The sequence below is a fragment of the Daktulosphaira vitifoliae genome, unplaced genomic scaffold (assembly GCF_025091365.1).
Source record: "Daktulosphaira vitifoliae isolate Bord-2020 unplaced genomic scaffold, ASM2509136v1 Scaffold_2, whole genome shotgun sequence".
Classification (NCBI taxonomy): Eukaryota; Metazoa; Arthropoda; class Insecta; order Hemiptera; family Phylloxeridae; genus Daktulosphaira; species Daktulosphaira vitifoliae.
In genome coordinates, this window is record NW_026099573.1 from 9528455 (window position 1) to 9548797 (window position 20343).

Consider the following 20343-nt stretch of genomic DNA (forward strand, 5'->3'; position numbering starts at 1 on the left):
GTCAAACATTACTTTACCGTTTTAAAAAATGTTTAAACAATTGATCCGGTGGGTTACGATACGGGTAAATACGGTATTTGGAGAAAAATGAAACTTTTTAAAACGCCGATCCCGTGCCCTCGAGGCCGTATCGCGCGGTATGAAATGGCGTCACCCGACCGTAAACGCGCGTACGCGTATAAAACGTACACACGTATTTATATTTATATAATTCAATATTAATATACATGTATGTATCTATGATAAAGTGTTAATATTAATAAAATTATAATATTTATAATTGGCTCGTTAATGGATAAATGGATAAACGACAAACGTAAAACGCGTCGCTCATTGTAACACGTCCGTGTTGCGATGATATCAGAAAAAGTGTTATCGCCGTCGTCGTCGTAACACTCGATAACGCGGAAACGAGACGGTCGTCGATATCGACCGCGGTTGATGGTGAAACCGCATTCGGTAACGCGGTTGCCTACGTAGTAACGTGGTAGCCAACGCGGTTTGTTGTCGAAATCGTTTTGACCCGCACCCGTTATCGAGTTTATCACGACGGCGCTCGTTTGATAGTCTCTATCGTGCTGTTCACCGGCACGATACGATCGTACGGAATTTCTCGCTTTTCTCCAGACTCGCAGTTTGTGCGCGACACAACAAACGAATTCGCGTAGTTTGTCTTACGTTTGCCGGACCGTATCGCCGCAGTGACACGCGTACGACGTATCGCTCACCGTGTACGTACGTGCGCGAATACACACACGCACCGCGAGACGAAATCGCGGCGGTCGTCGTTGTCGTGATCGCGAGTAGTAATCCAGTGTCGGCTGTGCGATCGAGACCACCGGCGGCGGCGACGGCATCACCACCACCACCAACACCGCCGCCGCCATGAGGATCGCCGTGCAGGGATGCGCGCACGGCGAACTGGAGCGCGTGTACGGCACACTGGCCGAAGTCGAGCGTAGGACAGGCGTCCGGACCGATCTGCTAGTTTGCTGCGGGGACTTCCAGGCGGCCCGGGACGCCCGCGACATGGAGTCGATGGCCGTGCCCCCGAAGTACAGGCGCATGGGATCGTTTTACAAGTGAGTAGAGCGGAGTGAATTGGGCGGAGAGGAGTGATTGTAACGAGTGGACCGAGCGGAGCTTTGTAAGGAGTGGAACGAGTGTAACAAAGACGCGACCGCTAAATGACGTGTGAGTGTTCGTGCGTGATTGTTTGTGCGCGTTATTGTAATTGTTAACCCTTCATTAGGTAGGTCGGGTCTATAAGACCTAAATCTTTTCTTTTTTTGTTTCGTAATTGTTAAAATATATTTCTAAGTATGTCTATGTAGTTGTTATTCCCATTTGAAGAAATAAAGTTTTACCATACAAAAGTAAAATCGATTTAATTATATGGGTCTATCATACCCATGTTATCTGTTAACATAACATTTTTTCACCTACCTAATGAAGGGTTAATTGTATAAACTGTTGTAATTGTCGTCCGCGTTTCGCAGGTACTACACCGGCGAGCTGGTCGCCCCGGTCCTCACGCTGTTCATCGGCGGCAACCACGAGGCGTCGGCGCACCTGCAGGAGCTGAGCTACGGCGGCTGGGCCGCTCCCGGCATATACTACCTGGGCACCGCGGGAGTGGTCAACGTCGGGGGCGTGCGGATCGCCGGCCTGTCGGGCATCTACAAGGGCGGCGACTACGCGCGCGGCCGGCACGAGCGGCCGCCGTACGACGAGCGGACCAAGCGGAGCGTCTACCACGTCAGGCAGCTGGACGTGTTCCGGCTAAAGCAGGTAAGGAACGCGCGTAAAAGTGCGTTGCGACGGTATGTTACGCGTCGTGCAGAGTTTATTCGTCTTTAAAAAAAAACCGAAGCTTTCCTACCTCAAGTGCTGACGTATAGGCGTTCTTTTTCCATCGATGTCAGTGTGTGTGTGTGTTAGTTATGCGTGCAAAGTGGAAGGGGGGGGCGAGTGCCTTAAACCCAAAGAAAAACCTCAATCAATTTTGATAGAGAAATTTTATCAAGGGTTTATGATAATGTTTTATTAATACGAACAAAATAACTATTCTTATGAATAATTATTGTTCAAGACAAGAAAAACAATTATCATATTGATAAATATATCATAGGTTCAATAGTAATGATATATTTATCAAATTGAACAATGAATTTATTATACAGATCGAGGTTTTTCTCTGGGTGTAGGGTGCCAAAAAAATGTAAATATATATTTTTTGCAAAGCCGTCTTCTGTTTAAAAACATATTAAATAGAGAATACGATAAATGTGCCAAATATATATATATTTATATATTAATATAAAACAGTTAGTTATATATTAATTTTATATACTTTGTAATATATATTTTGGTCCGTAAACTATTCAAATTATTGTTTTTTTTTTTTTTTTACAGTACCCCTCTATATTGGTTCGGTCGTACGAGAAAGTAAAATCTGGAAGGATTTACTCGATGCCTTCTGGTGCCGCCGAATCGGAATTGTAATATGACTATTGAGGGTGGTTTGTTTGAATACTCTGTAATTATAAGCCGGATCCATTATCTATTCAAACATTATAAAGTCGTGGGCACAATCAATGTGTATTTTTACAAACGCTTTGCGTTATCGTTAAATGAACATGATTATTGTATATCATATATGTGGGGTCGAGTGAAACGTTCGAAATTTTGTCTACTTTATTTTCTCTCGTACGACTGAACCGATGCCTAAAGGGTACAGTGTAAAAAATATGTCTACCCATATAAATAAAGACCACCCTAATATATATATATATATATATACCGAATATATTATTGCGCCAATGACGGTACGGCACTGTATGAATATTTTGTGTGCATTTATCATTCATACTCCAAGGCGCCATCCCCTGAACATCTTATTGTCTCGTCGTATNTTTTGTGTGCATTTATCATTCATACTCCAAGGCGCCATCCCCTGAACATCTTATTGTCTGGTCGTATTATTATTTATATTTACACTAGTATCGTTACAAAACACACAACGTTTATTTGATTTTTTTTAAATTATGCTTATAAAGAATGAAAATCATCCCTCCTCGGTGTTTCAAGTAAAACACGTTTTACTAGAAAATTTCTTCCAAAAAGCACGACAAGGAACACGACGTTTTATATTTTCGTTTTGCTTGTATATAACTCTAAGTACTTTTTTTTTTTTGATTTTCAATATCTTGTTCCTTTTTTAGCTCCGAGAACCCGTCGACGTGATGCTGTCGCACGATTGGCCGCAAGGAATCGAACAACACGGCGATCTCGGGCAACTGCTCAGGTTCAAACCTTTTTTCCAGTGAGTTGAAACGCGATTAAAACAATTTTCACATACAACAGGCAGGGTGGTGGTAATACAATTGAAACATGTATTTTTTTTTATACTAAGATTAAAACGTTACGACGTCGTAGCATTACTTGTTTTCACGAGTGTGCATCGATTAAAATTTATCGGATATGCTTATTGCACACGATATGTGTATAAAGCCTATTGTTTTCAGTGTAACGGTAAATATATTATGTCCGCTATTAAACAGAAACATCATGTAAATGTTCATTTATAATAATTAAATTTATATATACATACACGCATTCATTATGTGTATACATATATAATATAATATATACATACATACATATATATATATATCTTATTATATAATAGAATAAGGAAGAATACGCTTTTCTGGGAAAATTATTTAGCGTGCTCGGATTTTCAAATTTTCAAATTTTTTTTTTTTCGACCGTTTTCGAGAAAAACGCTTGCTGACGGTTTGAAATTTTCATCAGACCCGCCCAATGACATTACTGAGATATGTTAAAAAAATCAATTCAATCCGTTCGTTTTTCACAGTTTTACGAGCTTTTTTTTTATTTTGATTTTGAAATCATGATTTTATTATGCGCAGTGATTCATTTCTGCTCATACGTTTATTATGAACCTTAACTATATGGTAAATATGTATTTTTATTAGGACACTATTTTCCATTTGCACATGGCACTATATTTTATCGAGGAATATTATATGTTATATATAAATTTCAAAAGGGTTATAATTATATAAGTTTGTACTTTCATTATCAGAACAGTACATTATTAATAATCTTTTTTTCTCATAAATGATGTATGTGTCTGTGAGTTTATCGTTTTAATTGGGATTCATCTATGACAACTATGCTGTCCAACGTTACATCGCAGTTACCAATATTTTTATCAAAATTCAATTTTTACATAGTCCCATGTATAATAACCTGCTGAATTTTTTTTAATTATTCTATAATATAAACACAATTATTATAATTAGAATATTTATAATTTTTGTGTATATCAGGGGTGTATTTAAGGGAGATACGGACCCCCCTTCAACTAGCACTATCAATATTTTTTTAGGCAACTTCTAATAAATAAGGACCTAATGTCCATTTTTTTCATCATTACTTTAAGTTTTAGCAAAAAAATTCTATAACATGTTTAACAAAGTAAAAAATATTAAATACTCTCCTAAAATAATATTTGAATAGGCCTAAAGGGAATACCTCATTAACAAACGTCAACCTTATACCCAATACATTTTACTATATTCTCTTTTTGAATATTCCTGATTTTAATAATAACATTTTTAATATATTTTTGTTACGCTGATTCTGATGTAATATTTTTTCTGCACTTATCGTGCTCGGCGTAGCGAAGGTGCGTAAGGTTCGTAGGGCTCCAGGTCTGGGGCGGAGCATAGTTTATATATATTAGGGTGGCGCAAAAAAAATCGATCGAAATGTTTATGAAATACCTCATAAATTTTTTATATACATTAAAATAAACATTTTATGAAAATTTGAGATTTAAAAAAAAATGTTGTACAGGTCGCTCAACGGGTTTTAAGAAAATACCCAAAAAAAACATAAAATGTCATTATTTATTCAACTTTGTTCAAATTTCTTACTTATTACATCTAAATTGTTCGTTTCTTAATGCCGAACAATAATAATTAGAAAAAAAAATTTGCAAGTCCAAAATTGATTGCGTAAAGTCCGTGAAAAGCTCAAAAATATGGTTAAGTTCTACAAACACTCGAGTAAACCAAAAAAAATTTTTTTTTTTTAATTTGAGTGTATTTAATTTGGGTTAAACCCTCCCAGATGCATTAAAAAGGAGCCGATTTATTTTTATTATTAATTGTAATTAATAATTATTATGAAAATTATTATCATTAATGTAGTTAATAAAATCAATTATAATTATTTCATCGATACATTGTAATATGTTGAAATAATCAAATAACATCAGTTAAACGCCAGTATATATATGAGGGTGGCTCAAAAAAAATCGATCTTCGAAATGTTTATGAGATACCTCATAAATGTATTATATACATTAAAATAAACATTTTATGAAAATTTGAGATTTAAAAAAAAATGTTGTACAGGTCGCTCAACGGGTTTTAAGAAAATACCCAAAAAAAAACATAAAATGTCATTATTTATTCAACTTTGTTCAAATTTCTTACTTATTACATCTAAATTGTTCGTTTCTTAATGCCGAACAATAATAATTAGAAAAAAAAATTTGCAAGTCCAAAATTGATTGCGTAAAGTCCGTGAAAAGCTCAAAAATATGGTTAAGTTCTACAAACACTCGAGTAAACCAAAAAAAATTTTTTTTTTTTAATTTGAGTGTATTTAATTTGGGTTAAACCCTCCCAGATGCATTAAAAAGGAGCCGATTTATTTTTATTATTAATTGTAATTAATAATTATTATGAAAATTATTATCATTAATGTAGTTAATAAAATCAATTATAATTATTTCATCGATACATTGTAATATGTTGAAATAATCAAATAACATCAGTTAAACGCCAGTATATATATGAGGGTGGCTCAAAAAAAATCGATCTTCGAAATGTTTATGAGATACCTCATAAATGTATTATATACATTAAAATAAACATTTTATGAAAATTTGAGATTAAAAAAAAAATTTTTACAGGTCGCTCAACGCGTTTTAAGAAAATTGACCAAAAATACTCAAAAAAACATAAAATGTCATTATTTATTCAATTTTTGTTCAAATTTCTTACTTAGTACATCTAAATTGTTCGTTTTTTAATGCCGAATAATAATAATTAGAAAAAAAAATAGAAAAATTATAAATAATAAAATAATTCAAACCAAACACCGCTTTAATGGTACACTGGGAAGGAAAAATGTTGCCGTCTTACAACAAAAAAAATTACACTGTATTTTAAAAAAATTAGGTAAGGAATTATTGAGTTTAAATCATCCCAAGGATGATTTAAATTTAATTTTTGTTCACAAATTTAGAAATTATGTCTATATTTGGTGCTAATATCTTTAACACAACATCATCTGTCAACATATTAAAGTATAGTTTTTTGTCTATATTTTCAGCTATTAGAAAAACGTTTGATTAGAGCTATGTTTGGGCCAGTNTTAGAATAGAGCTATGTCTGGGCCAGATGATGGAGGCATTAATTTATCAAAAACTCTCCTAATTATTATTTCATGTATATGGTGCCTACAAGCAAAACTCAATAATTCCTTACCTAATTTTTTTTCGATTAAAATACATGCACTATTTGCGATTGGCTNTAATAACGGCATCAGCTTGCGATTTGCCTGTAGAATTTAAAAGTTTAGGCACTCCCAAAAGTTTAGTTTTGCCATCACCAGATACTAATACCGCTAAACGTTCAGTGTAATTTTTTTTGTTGTAAGACGGTAACATTTTTCCTTCCCAGTGCACCATTAAAGCGGTGTTTGGTTTGAATTATTTTATTATTTCATTATTTATAATTTTTCTATTAAAATTACGAGCTCTTTGAATTCAATCTTTACTTATCGAATAATCATTAATATTTTTATCACACTAAGTTAAAGCAGACGCCAATATATACGTGGCTTTTCGGCTAGATACGTTTATTCTGTCTAGAATGAGTACCCCGATTGTAAAAAATCAACATTGGTGACAAAAAAAAAAAAATTATTTTTATTTTTATAATTATAAATATATATGTATGTATATATAGCTAATGCCAAATTTTAAAATAAAAAAATGTAAAAAGGAAACAGTAAAATTTGACGATATTTTCATTTATTTTTATGTACATCGTATATTCTAGCGTACGTTCTAATCTAAAAAAAAAGGTAGTAGTTTTAAACATTAGTGGAAAAAATTTTTTCCTCTTAAAATACACACAAATATTAATCAAATTAAAAAAAAAAAATGAAAAAAAAAAATTTTTTGGTTTACTTAACAGTTCGTTGAACTTAACCATATTTTTGAGCTTTTTATGAACTTTACGCAATCAATTTTGGACTTACAATTTTTTTTTCTAATTATTATTATTCGGCATTAAAAAACGAACAATTTAGATGTACTAAGTAAGAAATTTGAACAAAAATTGAATAAATAATGACATTTTATGTTTTTTTGAGTATTTTTGGTCAATTTTCTTAAAACGCGTTGAGCGACCTGTAAAAATTTTTTTTTTAATCTCAAATTTTCATAAAATGTTTATTTTAATGTATATAATACATTTATGAGGTATCTCATAAACATTTCGAAGATCGATTTTTTTTGAGCCACATTGTTATTTGAATATTATAATATTATTAATATTATATATTATAATATAAATATTATTATTGAACATAATGTTATAATAATATTTATATTTATTTATTTTTTAGAAACGATATCGATGAAGGAAAGTTGGGAAATCCACCAGCTAGAGAACTACTAAACATTCTCAGGCCCACTTATTGGTTTTCCGCCCATCTCCATTGTAAATATGCCGCCGTCGTCGATCACTCGTCCGATGTAATTGCAAAGACATTATTATCTAATAAAACTTTTAAACGCGTTCGGGGGCGCTTGAACTATTTTTTAATGGGCGGGGGGGAATTTAATGACTAAAACTCGGCGGTCCCCTCGATTGTTACTAAACTAAAAAAGCGGGTATAGTTTTTTTTTACTCTTTTTATGCTGGATTTTGTGATCTGGCAATTAAATAAAATTTGTCGCTCGAAAATCCTGAATCAAAATGTAAATCGTACGCGTTTAATATTATCACGTGTTATTCGACACGGCGTTTATATTATTTTTTAACGCGATAAAAAAACCTTTCTGCGTCGTTTATATTTCCAGAAGATGAATCGTTTTGTTTCACGGACATGACAAGAAAGCGCGTGCAATTCAATCGTAGCAAAACGTTTGGGGATACGACTCTGTTGTTGTTGTAGTTGTAGTTGTTGTAGTTAATAGTTTATAATAATCGTACGTTTTTTTTTTACAGGACGACCAAATGCGAAAACAAACGAAATTCCTGTCGTTGGACAAGTGTTTGCCGGGAAGACGTTTCCTGCAAGTGCTGGACATCGCCCACGATGCGTCCGGGCCGATCCGGTTGCAGTACGACGCCGAGTGGTTGGCCGTGCTGAGGAGCACCAACGGCCTGTTGAACGTCAACAGCAACGTTTACTATCTGCCGTCCGGCGGAGGAGCGGCGGCGGGAGGTCCGTCGTCGTTTGACGGCGAGAGGTAAACGCGCGATGCCAAAACAAAATTATGATAAAAAAAAAAAAATACAAATACAAATCCAACGGTTGTGATAGATTTGTTTTTTTTTTTTTTTTTTAATTGAATTAAACCGACAGAAAACTCGGTCATTATTGGTATTATTATTTTTCCAGGTACGACTTTAGTCCGTCGCCGCAAGAGCGGAGCGCAGTGCTCGGTCTGTTCGACGACGGCAGTCTTGCGATACCCGAAAATTTCGTTTCCAACGACGCGTACCGCCGGGGCGTCGGCGTTGGTGCTGCGGCGGCCGCGACGACCAATCCACAAACCGAGGCGTTCTGCCGCCTTCTCGGCGTGGACGATCCGTTGGCGTTGGTGTTGGGCGGACGGCGGCGGGCCGAGAGCGGCGGTCCGACGGCCGCCGACCGACTCTTTGCGGCGTTCGACGACGACTACTCCATGATCCCGGACGACGACGACGACTACTCCAAGAACCCGGACGACGACGATGGCGACGGCGTAGTAGTAGTGCAACGAAACTCAACGTCGCTCGTGTTGCCCGAACCTAAAAACGACCGCTCGGAAGACGCGAGTTGTGCCGAAAGGAACCGTCCGCCCGTTTGGACACCACCACCACCACCCGATGCTAAAAACGACGAAAACTCGCCGCCGGAATCCGATTGTCGTCACGTGGAAAAGGACGAAAGTTCCCGTTGCAGATCAGACGCGCTCACCGGCGGTGGCAGCGGCGGCGATGGCGACGGTTAGTACAATCGAGAAAAACGAAAAAATGCCGGCTGCAAACGATCCGGTCGTGTTTTTTATCGGTGTTCGATGTTGTATTTACGCTTTTGGTTTTGTTTTAGACGCTGAAATCGCTCGTGTCGTCGGAAGCCGCCGAGAGGACGAGGCTGTCGGCCGTGAACGAATCGAACCTAAAACGCTGAAAAGAAGAAATTATCATCGAGAAGACGACGGCGGCGGCGGCAGTGACTGATGTGGAAACTGTCCAGTCTCTCGACCTGTCAACGATTTTTTTTTTTTAGCACGCGTTTTTTTATTTCTCACTAGTAGACTGTATGATGTGCATATTTTATATTGACGTGTAAATATTCATATATGTGTACGAAATGACGTTCAAAGCAAAGCCATATGCGTTTTTCTATGTGTTATAAAAATTTATCACGCGTACACGCTGTTGTGTTCTGTATAATAACGCTGGTGTCTGGCGTTATTTTCGATAGAGACCGCTGAATACTTTTGTTAAATGCTTTTTTCTAAATAAATAATACAGAGTACATTTTTGTTAAATACTCGTGTACTGTAATAATAACAACAACAACGATAATAATCGGTGATTCTTTGAAAACACTAGACGCTCTCATCTAGTTCTCTTGAAATAATAATTTTTTTTGTGTTTTTTTTTCGGCTGTTTTGGCTTTTCTTAGTTACGCCCGAACGTGTCGTTTATCCGTTTCTGTCCTTCAGTTTTTATAAAATCAAACAGCAGTGTCCACTTGATTTTTTCGAAATGGAAACGTACTTCTGTATCGTTGCCGCCGTCTCGTGCAATAGTAAACGAAATCCGATCAAAGAAAACGACCGGCGGTCGCGTGCGACTTTTGGACCGGTTATTAAAAAGTTGTTAACTTTTTTTTTTATACACCTAGTCGGCGGCGGGAAATGGAGTGTCCTCTAGAAACGTTCAAATGTTGAAAAATAGTAGCACCCACTGCTGATCATCTCCGGCGGGGTTACTTTAAATCTATCGATTTAAAGGTACGACGCTACCTGTTCGAAAGTCGTCGTCGTCTTATCGATCGGATCGTTTTGGCTATGAGTATAAGCTAGAGGGGGTTAAACGTGACGGTTTCCGTTTTAAAAAAATCGAGTCGGATCACCCCCCCCTGTAAGATACGCGATGGACGAACGTAAAAAAACGTATTCTATTACGGTTAAATTGGGTGTTGGGTTACGCCTTGTAATATTATAATCAAAAATAATAATTATAGTAATATAACAATAATAATAGTCTATGATTCAATCGTAGATTATTTATCTAAACATCTCTATTATAGATAGATGGATTTTTTTCATAACTGGAAATTCGAGATATCATAGATTCAAAAAAAAAATGTATGAAGTTTTAATGAAAAATTAAAAACAAAATTATATAGAGGGTCATCGACTAACTATGTCTCACGTAATATCTTTAAAAATGCAAGTGTTATAAACAATTTTTTTTTTTCTTAATCGTTACGGATCTTTGATGAGGTGTTTTACGAGAAAATTTAAATTTCTGCCATCATCCCTTACGTTTAGAACTAGTGTCGACTTCATGTTTTCAAAACGGCAATGCTATTTTTTTTTTCACACCATTAGATTTAGTTTAATAAAAAAAATACAATGTTTTGTTTACACAAAACGTTCTATTTTATGTAACATTAAGCGCTCCGAAGCTCTCTGAAGTTTAGGGTTTTCCGAAGAAAAAATTATAACAGACTCGAACTTTACGGGTCGTAAATCGATAAGCGCTACCAGTGTTAAGTAATGCGCGATATGTCGTGTAGTAAAAGCGTAGGCCTATTTTTACATCGGTCGTTTGAAAAAATAACCCGAACGATGTGTAATCGACGAGGTTTGATTTTTATCAGGTTCCCATTGATACGATCACATTTGCATGTGCCCATATCTCTGTCTCCCATAACATCGTTGTACCGTTTAATAGACATATATATATATATATAATTAACACAGTGACATACAACAATACTAACAGGAGGGCGGACTGCACACATAAACACTTTTTGCAATTCACGGCCAATGTGCCATAATAAGATATCCCTACGACAGTTGACATTTTACCATCTTCGCGATCACTACTTTTGCCTAATAATTAAATTAACTTGCTACTCCGTATATTATAGTGTGTGTGTGTGTCGCCGTCAGCTCCCTGTTGGATTATAACATCTCTAGGTGTCCAGCAGGTTGTATTATCCATTTAATATTTCAATTGCTTAATAAATATTTATTTATATCGTTGTTAACCTAAAGTGTTATATATATATATTGTAGTGCGACCCTTGGTAGTTCCTCTAAGGGAATATAAATTAAATAGGAAACTTCAGTACCTAAGGTAGATATAGCCTAGCCAGCTATCCCCCGTTGGTCCCTTAGAATACTGTCGACGGGCATTTAGGCTAAACCCCTAAATAGCGACGTAACACTATCGAGTCGTTGCGGCGACTTGTGCAATCGATAAATGACTATACTACTACTACTACTACTACTACGTAAAGCGTACGTTTAATCGAAAAGTCATATGCCTTGCAAAACTATTTCGTGAACATGGTGCCTACATGCTAAGAGTAAAATATCTCTATCAAATTTTTGTTCTCGGAGGTGGCATGCGCCTTTAATCGGCCAGCATTGCTCGCACTTGTGTCAAACACAAAAGCAACGATCTAAAATACACTGTTCCTCTAAAGTTTCATAAATAGCAGAAGTTATTTCAATTCCTGTACCTGAATCTATCAGAGCAATCGACTAACATCGTGTGCTGTAACAATTGTAGGAAGTCGATCAACCTTAGACGTTCCGATTATATCTGGTAGTAATTTAGAATCCCAGTGGAGTATTAATGATTTTGTGTTTAAACGGTCAAATTTGCACTTTAAATCTTGAAAAATATATTTACGAAATTTTTCTCTAGCAGATTTTATTGACGTCTTGTTAATAACGTACACACTTGGATCAACGGAAATAACAAATCTAAAACTGCTGTTAGTATGTGAACGCAATCTCTGTCGCTTACTTTACACTTGTCAAGTACAACCGCTAAACGCTTACACATTATTTCTTTCCTAGCTCTTTTTTTTTTTTTTTCATCAAAATCAAGTAAAATTTTTTCTTGGGCGTTCGATGTACTAGGAAAACAAGGATTTTGTAATTCTAACGTGTCATCAGAGTTTGAGGAATCCGACATAGATGAATCAGTTTCGGAACAATAAACTAAAATAAAAGTTATCTCATCGAGGGAAACATTTTTATTTTATAATGTCATAAAAGAGTATGTTTTTTAATAAACGTTTCCTTTTAATAATAAAATTATTATGCACCAGTAGAATTATATTATTCGTGAATATAGTGATAAAAATAATGAAATAAAAAAAAAATGAAAAAATATCAAGTCGATATGTCACTTTCGGAATTAAGGTATGGTATTTATTCAATGTTGATAATTTCAATTAAATACTGATAAATTTTTTTGTAATTTAAAATATAAATCGTTGACTGCTTTTATTGATTCTACCACTCTTTTTCTTTCGACGTACCCTTCATGTTCATTCCATTTGTCTGGCTGAACTCGCAAAAAATCAGTAGACATATTAAATTTCTCAAATATGTTTTACGAATTATTCCCTAGAATATCTCTAATGATAAATCTTTGCTAAGAAAGCGTTGTAAACCTTCAAATTTAAGGATGAACTTTTTTTGCGATTCTTTTTCAGGAGTACCATGCATAATTTTTCAGCCATTTTTCTTCTCGTATCATTACTTAACCTTTCATCAAAAATTGAAAAAGCCGCACACTCTTCGCTCGAGTACCACAAATGATTAATAAATATCATAATTGCTTTTTCAGCGACTTCTTTATCGTCATTTTTATAAAAATACAATTTTTTTTAAATCCCAATGTCATTCATTCGCGGCATTCGAACATGAAAACCAGGATTCCGCGTAACACTTAATAATAAAACAGCAGATTTGTTTTAACACATTTATCTTCGCGTTGAGTAATTTTAAACTGGTGTCGGAATAAAAATACTATTAAACAATACAATGATTTGGCCATCCAACGTGCGCTAGATGACAAGCACCTGATGTTTTGAAGTGTATACCTTTAGGTGGCACACTACCTAAAAATATTGTTATTAGTTTGAGAAAATCTTTATAATCATCCCTAGGTAGTTCTTCGAGTTTAATTCAAAATGATGCATAACACAAAATCGTATCATCTCATCAGCAATTCCCATTAAAATATTTCTTACATGTTAATCAGTAGTCCAAAATAAATAAGAATTTTTATTAATATTTGGCCATTCTTTTTTAAAAATTTAAACAAGGTAATTTCAGGTCCTGTTTTTCATAATTACAAATTACTGCACTCGTTAAGTTCTATTTAAATCGATTCATAAGACGCTTGTGTCGTAATATGCTTAATGCTTTGCATCTTACAATTATCAATGAAAAATGTATAATCTGTATTTTAAATAACTTGTAAACAAACAAATAATTTATCTGTCATAACAAATACGATGTTCAACACAATTCCTTATTCTTTATATATGTATGTCAATTTATCAATTGTTAAATGTGCTATCTCAATATAATAATCATGTAATGTATAATTAAATACAATAAACTAAAAAGATCACTAAAAGCGCTTACAACAATATCCCTGGATTGAAGGTACTATCATTTTACTATAAAAAGCACTGAAATCTTTCCAGACTTCAGTAAGGGAGAGACTCCAGAAGGAGGAGTAAAGCAGAGAGAGAGAGTTCGCTTTCTCTGAATTGAATTAAGAATAAAAAAAAAACAATTATCAGTCACATGTGTTGTTGTCGGCTGACGTTTACGCGTTTTATTTATATATACAAAGAACTTCTTTTAATTATTTATCTTTTGTTAAAGTGCGAATTAAATACCTTTAAACATATATAAACATATCGAGATATTTATCAAATCATTTTACAGCAATTTGCTAGAATAAAAGAAGTAAGTAATTTTATGTTATCCCAATTATTTGGAGTAAATAAGTTTGAGTAAAGGATGACAAAGCAATAGGTCATTTATTAAATTAATATCTTAAAGTGTCAATTTTGACTGGTTGGTTAAAGATATTATTCATAATCACGTTATATGGTATTCGTGAACTGGCTCTGCCGTTTCATTGCCTTAAAGATGTTTTAAAAAACCTAGCATGATTTCTACTGTACAAATTAGGCTTTGGTATTCGTGAACTGGCTCCGCCGTCTCGTTGCCTCTGAGTTAGGACATTAGAAACTAACCAGACAAAAGTTTATTGCACCTCGAATACTACTACTACGTCTATAATTTTATATCTACTTGTCTTTGTCGTTCTAAACCCTCGAACCATACGACCCCGATAGAACCACAACATCAGGTTCTCACTAAACCCAAAACCCCATCACCTTTACATACTTTAATTTTTATTTTATTAAATTTTGTTATTTGAATTATAACACTTGTATATTTATCGACAAAACAATTCATTGTGAAATTTTTTAGTGCATTCGATTAGAAGAACATATATCTGTTTCTCGTTATATTTGATATACTATAAATTTTATAGTATACCAGCCATATAGCGTACTATATAGTACGGTTATAATTATTATAAATGTACTTTTGTAATAAATTATCTTGCGATATGAAAAACTCTGCATATTTATGATTTTATAATTAAAACAATGACGTCTCGACGTCACGTGAAATCTAAATTCGAAATACTCGGACGGAATACTTTTTAAAATACTCTAGAAATATTTTTTTAAACCTAACGAAACGATATCGCGCTATTTATACGGTTATCGATACTATTATTTTTATCGATTACATATAATATTATCAATACACTATTATTGTAATTTATTAGTTAGTAGTAATATATTTATTACAAGTATTACTATTACTTATATTACTAATACTATTTGATATACGACTGACGTCGTAGAACATAGAATTAAATACGACACGGAGGTTTTTTTCTACGACAAGTGGCTCGAAGCCGTATATTAGTGTTCTTAAAAAAATATATATATATACAGGATAAACATGAAATACACTTAATGGGCGTTTAACAAAACGAGTGGACGACAATATTGTTAAAACGGCGAATCGGTAAGGCGCAAACACTTGGACGATCTGTTCCGTGCGAGGGGTGTCACGAAAATAGCGCTCACTCGACGTATATTTGCGGGCCGGGTCGGGTCGTCGACGGACGCGCGCCGTGTTAGTCGGTATAACGAGTATTGTCGTTATCAAATTTCGAGTTTTTATAACGAATAATTTCTTTAAGAGATTCACGACGTTGACAATGATATCGATTCGTCCCCTAACCGTTATTACCGAGTGAGAGGCGTGTCCCGTGTGGAAGGAGTGGAAGAAATATGCGTTAAGGGGTAGGCCGTCCTCGCCACGACCGACCGGCCCGCCCTCGCGGGAGGGGCGAGTAAATCGAAACGAAACTGACGGAAGAAGGAACGACGTAAACTAACCGCGTACGGGGCGGCGGGCGAGAGACCTCTCCTTCTCCGCCGAGTGTTATTTATTTATTAATGATTTCGTCGAGCCAGAGTTACGGAAAATCATTTACGATATCGCGTATTGCGCAGTCGATAGAGAATATAACGAACGCGGTGGACGTTTATATTAAATCGTATTTATTTATTTTATTATGTGAAAATCTACAGAGGCGTCGCGGAACGTACGCTATTTGACGGGCTATGGCGAGTGTAATTTTGCCGGCGGCGATGTGAAATAAAACCAACCGTTTCGAGGTGCGTTAAAATGTAATTTTAGTTAATAGATCGGCGGGGGGACGACAATCGATTCGATTTATCGTCGTCGACCCTTTACGGGCGAGGCCAAAATGTTACTGCGATAGACGAGGCGACCGAATTTATTGCTACTTAATTTTATTCGCTTCTATCGTTATTTCAAAACGTTTTTAGCTTCGATGCGAAGCTGAGAAGGTACTAATTTTACCATGATGTGTTTTTTTTTATGTCTGTTGCCACTTTTTCTCAGCTCTCACCAAACCGATTTCTTTCAACGATACGTCAAAAGATCACAAGTAGTATCTAGTTGACGACATTACCCTTAAAATTTTTTTAATTTTCCCTCGTTCCCCGCAAATGGGGGAAATATCCAAAAAAATTACAAATTTAAAAATCGGTAAATTTTGTCATTTTTTTTTCTTAAAACTTCCATAACTTTTTCAAAAATAAAACAAATCAACATAATTTTTTTTATACTTAAATCTTAGATATTTCCCTTTCATTTGATATCATTTTTGTTGAAAATCTAACACTCATTCTGCTCACAAGGGGGAATTAAAATAGCAACTTTTTTACAAATACTTACTTTTTTAACTTGACTTTTGAAAATGTTCCGGAAATACATATGTATAAACATATGTCAAATTAAAGCTTATATCATGTACTATAAAATTTAAAAAAATAAATTTGTCCCGACGACCTATATTCTATGCGCAAATGGCTACCGTATTTAAAAATATGTTATTTTTGTGTTAAAATCCTGGGTTTTATATTTTATTTTATTTTAAAATATCTTATAAGCAGTGGTGTAGTCCTAAAAATGTTTATGGGTATACGCCTATATAATGAATAGAGAATAACGTGGGGAGCTCNCAGTGGTGTAGTCCTAAAAATGTTTATGGGTATACGCCTATATAATGAATAAAGAATAACGTGAGGGGCTCTGCCCCCCACACCCCCCATTGCACTTTATATTTTCTACATACAATATTTCACATTATCAACAGTGATATAGTCGTAATTTGATCAATAGATAAGTTAAATACCTAAATGAGGAAACGTGGGGAATTTCACCCCCACACTACTTTTCAAAGGCCTGAACTATAACATAGTTTTGGGCGACGGAATACAAATATTGTGATGTTTTAACTGTATATGTATTTTCTAATTATTACATAATGCAACTAAAACTCCTAACCCTCCCAGTTGCTCCTTCCAACTTCCAAACTATTACTCGAATATTTTTACTGACACTTCTAAGTTCTTACATAAATTAAATTTCATAATCATACAATCGATAAGTGTATTATTAGATACTGTTATATTTTTTATAAAAAAACAATAAACTTTATGCAGTAATAAAATAATCTTACAATCATTGTTTTCAAATCATTATAAGTAATATATTAAATACTAGATTGGTTGGCAAACGGTTTATTACGGAAAAATACAAATTACCAATTTCAACAGCTATAGGTTAACCCAATAACTTTCAATTTCAACTTAGTATGTGCTATTACGTTAATTTCTGGTCGATGTTTTAAATTTTGTCAAATGTCAATAAAACTGTCGTGAAATGATAAACATTATCCTATTTATTTTATTGATATTTATTTATACACTTTGACAGTGTTTTGTTTTACATTTATATTCTATTTTCAAAACGATAATAGTCTCGAGCCATATTTGTGTGTTTATAACTTCAGATATATGTTTTTATGTGGTATGACTGTAGAGATTAAACAAACTGATAAGAATTATTCAAAATTTGTGTTTTATGACAAACGTACCTATATTCGATACCCACATATTACTTTTTATTTTATTCTTTAGTCTATACTCTTTAACTATTTTATAAATACGTATATGCACTAATAAGAAAACTAACAGTGGGTATACGCCGTATACCCGCGTATCACTCATGATTTTATAAGTATACGCAATAACAGAAAAACAATAAAGTGGGTATACCCGCCTATACGCTCCACGACACCTCTGCTTATAAGGGCAATACACTGACTTTCATGAATATTTTATAATTCAATTGACAAAGAATAAAGTTCAAAAGACATAAGAAATTAAGCTTTTTTTATTTTTTTAAAGTCGAAAAAATAATTTTTAAATTTGAAATAGCCAATAATAGCCCATAATAAATAGCCAATTTTATCATATTTCGATAGTAACGAACAGTTGCCGAGTCGGCAACATTTATGTCTTTTATAATTACAGTACGGGGTTCAAATCCGTCTGCGGCAATTAATATTTTGCATTTTTTTTTAAGTTAGAATAAATTTTTCAAATAATTTGATATTTATCTCATTTAGATTCAATAACTTCAATAAATATAAAGGATTTTATCACTATAGTTTCCTCTTGTGAGAAAAAATTTATATTCATGTTAATATTATTTTACTATGTGGTTCTTTCTGTGGCTACGATTTATTTTGCCAACCCTCACTAGACCTACTATTTCAACGATAAGTCAAATAATTACAATTCGTATTTAGTTTAAGTTATTACTCTCAAAAATCAAAAAAATTTCCTTATTCAAATAAAAAGTAGTTTAACCAGCTTTTTCCATACAAACAATTAAAATCATTAATTTCTAATATTCTTAAAGTATTTATTGTCGAATTAGATTTGATATGATAAAATTATTCAACTACAAAAGTAAATAATTTTACTTTGTAATTTATTAATTATTTAAATCTATTTGTGTGTGCTACTACCAGTCTATAATATTCCAATTTTAATGTAACATGTTGCTATATAAATCATAAATTAAAAAAAAAAAATGATTTTTAGTTTCACCTGAATTTAACAATGGATTTTTACAATTATAATCAAATTTTATAATACACTCAATTGAGTAAATCTTTTTAGCAACTTTTTTTTTATTGGTTTTTATAGATATATAATCATTAAAATTAATTAAATTCTGAATATTTCCATTGTAAAATCTTTTTAAACGCCAAAAGTTAATTAGAAATGATTTTTATTTAAGTGATCTATTAAGATAAAAATGTAAAAAAATCTAACTTTTCTGATAAATGTACTGAAAATAGTAATTATAAAATTCCCTAATTGCATATTAATCTTAACACTTTCTTAGATTCTATTTAATAATGTCAATTTCAAACTTGCAAGTTGAGCTAAATGTTATGGTAATAAATACATTTTTTTTTTTTTTATTAAAAGTTTCACTTTAAAAGACAATAAAAAGTAGGTTGTAAATGATTACTATTAACATATTAAAAATCAAAATCAATAATAATTTGAAAACAATTAATTTAAAAAATTATATAATATATAATTAAAAGAATTACTAATCTGGATATAATTAAGGAAATAGAAGTTGATGTTGCTTTTGTAATTATCTATTACAAAACAGATTTGCATCGAAGCGTTTCTTATGATAGTGATTTTAATCACTTTCAGATTAAATTTACACTGGATTCAACTATGCAACGTCTCCACTATGCCTCGACCTCACTGTGCTGGGTTTTTTTAATTCGTAAACGTTTGTTGGCGGATAAAAACGTATCCGTTATATCCGTAAATTTAAACGTACATTAAAACACAGAGCGCTTTTTAGTAATCACGTTTTATACGGATGACCCGCCCTCGCCCGTTATCCACCCTCACGTTAACGTTGTTCATTGGGATCGTTCCGCCGCCGTGTACGTTATTTTAGAAATTGCTCTATTATTTCCTATTACTGTGAGAATTGTAGTTTCTTCGGTTTTAAAACCTTACACGGTATTCCGTAGAGTTTTCAAACCTTAGTGACTGCGATCGTTATGACTGTAGAACTACTACTACTACTATTACGGTTTGAAAAATAGTATCAGTAGTAGTAGTGCAGAACGCACTACTATTAACTACTACTCGTATTTATTTTAATTTGTAAACGAGTGTGGAGAGCTCGTTTCTAAAATTACTTTGATCAATTTCTACAATAATAGCATTGTCACTATGTTGTAGACGTTAGCGACACATCGATTATAGCGTTATCGTAAATTTTTTTTTTTTTTTTTTGTTATTTAAATCGCTATTCTGTCGATAACGTCGTCGAATAATCTAGGTTTATACAGTGGATATAAAGGCCGCTTTTTTTTTACGATGCTAGAATCATCGTTTCCAGAATGCGAATTAGATATATTAAATTTAATATATCTAATCAGGGTAATC

General features: G+C 33.6%; 1 protein-coding gene across 1 annotated transcript; it reads left to right on the forward strand.

Moving 5' to 3' along the window:
• Positions 1 to 528: 528 nt before the first annotated feature.
• Positions 529 to 9877, forward strand: LOC126897389 (uncharacterized). The gene is made up of 7 exons (XM_050670939.1): positions 529 to 1082; positions 1500 to 1791; positions 3225 to 3325; positions 7738 to 7867; positions 8343 to 8587; positions 8740 to 9329; positions 9433 to 9877. Exons 1-7 carry the CDS (start codon positions 886 to 888, stop codon positions 9561 to 9563), a joined length of 1686 nt encoding a protein of 561 aa, XP_050526896.1. The 5' UTR covers positions 529 to 885; the 3' UTR covers positions 9564 to 9877.
• Positions 9878 to 20343: the final 10466 nt, after the last annotated feature.